Source organism: Tupaia chinensis, unplaced genomic scaffold, assembly GCF_000334495.1.
Source record: "Tupaia chinensis unplaced genomic scaffold, TupChi_1.0 Scaffold000176_1, whole genome shotgun sequence".
Taxonomy (NCBI): domain Eukaryota; kingdom Metazoa; phylum Chordata; class Mammalia; order Scandentia; family Tupaiidae; genus Tupaia; species Tupaia belangeri.
The window spans coordinates 472,744-475,906 of NW_006159651.1; the positions used below are offsets into that span (position 1 = coordinate 472,744).

The window sequence follows — 3,163 nt, forward strand, 5'->3', positions numbered from 1 at the left end:
GCGCGGCGCAGGCGCAGCCCCAGCCCCGTCTCTCTCCCCTGGTCCAATGGCCGTCGGCGGGGAGGGGCGAGTGCGCAGTGGAGGTGGAGTCGTCGGGGTCGCTGTGTACTTGCAAAATTTTATTAAACAAGAAAAGTCCGACGGGTAAATAAAAAGCACCTGAGTCTGAGGCCGCGCCCGGTCCCGCCCGCCCGGGTCCGGTCCGGGTCCGGCACTCAGGAGCTGTGCTTCTGCCGTTTCCAGAAGCGCTTGACGTCGCTGTGCCCAGCTGGGGTCACCACCATGAGCCGCTTGGCCGAGTTCTCGAACACCAGCACGCCCAGCTCCCGCGCGTGGGCCAGCAGCAGCTCAAAGTCCACTTGCGACAGGAACTGGTTATACAGGACGCCTGGGGCGGCAGGACGGGCGCGGGGACAGGGCCAGAACGTGAGGGTCACAGGCTGCATCCCGGGGCGGGGCGGCGTCTGGGCTGCTCTGTGGCAGCCTCGGGGTTGGTCGGGCCTTGCCCACAGCAGTTTAAACCTGTAACTCTGCTGGTCTGCTCAGGGCTCCTCTTAACCCTAGTGCCGTCCAGCCTATTCGTGCCCACCAGACCAGAGAGGTCACTGCGAAGGGTCCCTCCCACTTTCCCTCTCTGGCAAATCCAAGCTTCTCTGACTTAGGACAATTCTACTACACTCACCCCAAAACAGAGTCTTGCCAGCTTTTCTCTCCCAGCCCATGAAGAACAAAAATGAAATGCATCTAAGCCTTTTCTGTTCGTCATAATGGAATTGTCTGCCCTTTCTCCAGCCAGTGACCCAGACTCGGCCACCAGAAGCCACTCACCCTCCGTGAACCGGAGCCTGTCCCTTTCCAGCTCCCACAGCCGAATCTGGTCCGTGATGGTGGGGGGGAGCACGGGGGTCTGCAGGGACAAGCGCTGGCTGCAGGGGCTCAGGAGCACTGCCCCACAGGAGCCCAGCCCTCCCACTCATCCCCTTTCCTTCCCCTCATCTCACTGCCAGGGCCAGGGGTGCCAGCCTCTGGCATCTTGGTACTTGTCTGCACCTGTTTGAGCATCACTGGGTGGGCCCTTGTCCTCAGGAAATGGATGATCTGGGGAACAGAAAAGAATGGCATGAGGACTTGAATGAGAGGGCAGGAAGGCCACCTGTGCTGTCACCCAAGTTCACTGACCACCAACTTAATCCCTTAAAAACTTGAAGCCACATCCCTGCCGTCGACCCACCCCGGAGGCTCTGGGCTAAACGCATGACCTCTTTTCTCCCACTGAATCCCCCAGCAACCCCGGGAGGTATGAGTGTCCGTGATGAGGCGAGGAAAGCCAGGCTTGCAGCGAAGCCACCAGGCCCCTTACAGGGCTAGGAGGACCCACCCTGGAGGCTCTGGGCTAAACACATGACCTCTGTTCTCCCACTGAACTCCCCCAGCAACCCCGGGAGGTACGAGTGTCCGTGATGAGGCGAGGAAAGCCAGGCTTGCAGCGAAGTCACCAGGCCCCTTACAGGGCTAGGAGGGGCGGTGCCCAGGCACGGTCTGCAGCTGTACCCCTTCCCTCGTGTTCACTTCCCCTCGAGGGTCAGTTCCCTCACCGACAGCCTTGCTTCCCCTCAGCTGCCTGGGGCCCAGACAGCACACCACCCCTGATGTGACGGCCCGGCCAGCCCTCCGCCATGTAGCACCTGTACCCCACGGCCCACGCACAGCCCACCCTCCCGCCCTCACCCAGGCGGGGTACCTGCTGGGCTGTGATGCCGCTGGCGATGGCCTGCTGCACACTCTCCCGGGTCACCTGCGCCACCACCATGTTGGGGAAGCGATAGAGCATCTCAGAGAAGAGGGCGATGAGGGCGATCTGCAGCTCCGACTCTGCCCCGGGGACAGGGAGAGAGGGTGAGGCTTCCCCTCCCAGACGCCCTCAGCCCTTGCTTCATGGCTGGGGGGAAATGTCAGAGAGCTGCGGGCTAGGCAAGTGAGAGCAGAAACCGCGTCCCCTCGGGCTCCTCCCCTCCTCCCAGTGCCTGAGCGGCTCTCCGGGGCCCTCCGTCCTCACCGGTGTAGGCGTACAGGCGGTAGTTGGTTTCCACGACAATGAAGCCAGGCTGATGCGCAGTGCCCCCAGCCCCGGAGACACCTGATGACAGATTGATGGCCAGCCGCGTGGGGTAGTAACGCCGAGATTTCCTCTGGAAGGAAGGGAAGGCAGGTGCCCTCTCTCAGGGGTCAATGCCCAGACCTCGCCTGAGCTACCAGATCCTCCCTCCAGTGCACAGAACCGGAACCGCCAACTTCTCTCCACCAAGGGGCCCACGTGTTCGGTTCCTGCAACCGCTTCCTCAGGGCCTCCTGCCCTGAGGCCCCACGACCCACTAAAGGCCAAAGCCGTGCACCACCTGCTTCTTCCCTGGAAGGCCCCGTACCTTCCTCTGGAAAACAAGTCCGAACTCACGCAGATGTTGCAGGAAGTTCAACAGAGAATCGCTCATGCCTTCCACAGAGTAATCCTGGGAAGAGAGGTGGCCACTGGGGTCCGAAACACACCGCCCCTCCCCCAACGGTGTGCACACGGCCCCTCTCTCCACATCTCTGCCGTCCTGTGTGCACGCTCATCCCCACTCTACTGCCCCCGACCGATGTCCTGGCCCCTCTCCCTACCCTCCTGCTCCTGCTTACCTTGCCCAGAGTCGAGAAGCTGAGCTGGAAGAGGAAGGAGAGGATCTCCACAAGGTCCATGACGGTGTGCACACGGCCCCTCTCTCCACGTCTCTGCCGTCCTGTGTGCACACTCATCCCCGCTCTACTGCCCCCGACCGATGTCCTGGCCCCTCTCCCTACCCTCCTGCTCCTGCTTACCTTGCCCAGAGTCGAGAAGCTGAGCTGGAAGAGGAAGGAGAGGATCTCCACAAGGTCCATGCCCCGGCTCTAGGAGAAAAGGGCAGAGACAAGGCAGAGATGGGACGGAGGGTGGGGAGGGCAGTACCGAGAAGAAAAGACCAGGGGACAGAATCTGCAGGCGGCAGTCTCTCAGGGGCCGAGAGCAGAGCGTGCTGGCTGCTGGCCGGCCTCCTCACCTGGGCCGTCTGCAGATACTGCAGCATGAAGTACCAGAGCTGGGCAGGGGTGTCCAGCAGCAGGAACTGGAAGCCCGCCGAGGCAATGC

General features: G+C 62.2%; 1 protein-coding gene across 1 annotated transcript in view; it reads right to left on the bottom strand.

The window, feature by feature from the left end:
- Positions 1–98: 98 nt before the first annotated feature.
- The window catches only part of GTF2H4 (general transcription factor IIH subunit 4), a gene marked incomplete in the record, with an annotated part of 5,770 nt that continues 2,705 nt past the window's right edge, over positions 99–3,163 (bottom strand). The window contains 8 exon segments of the mRNA XM_027770969.1: positions 99–388; positions 829–907; positions 1,051–1,098; positions 1,742–1,872; positions 2,057–2,189; positions 2,424–2,507; positions 2,857–2,925; positions 3,075–3,155. Of these exon segments, the coding sequence (XP_027626770.1) occupies positions 216–388; positions 829–907; positions 1,051–1,098; positions 1,742–1,872; positions 2,057–2,189; positions 2,424–2,507; positions 2,857–2,925; positions 3,075–3,155 (798 nt within the window).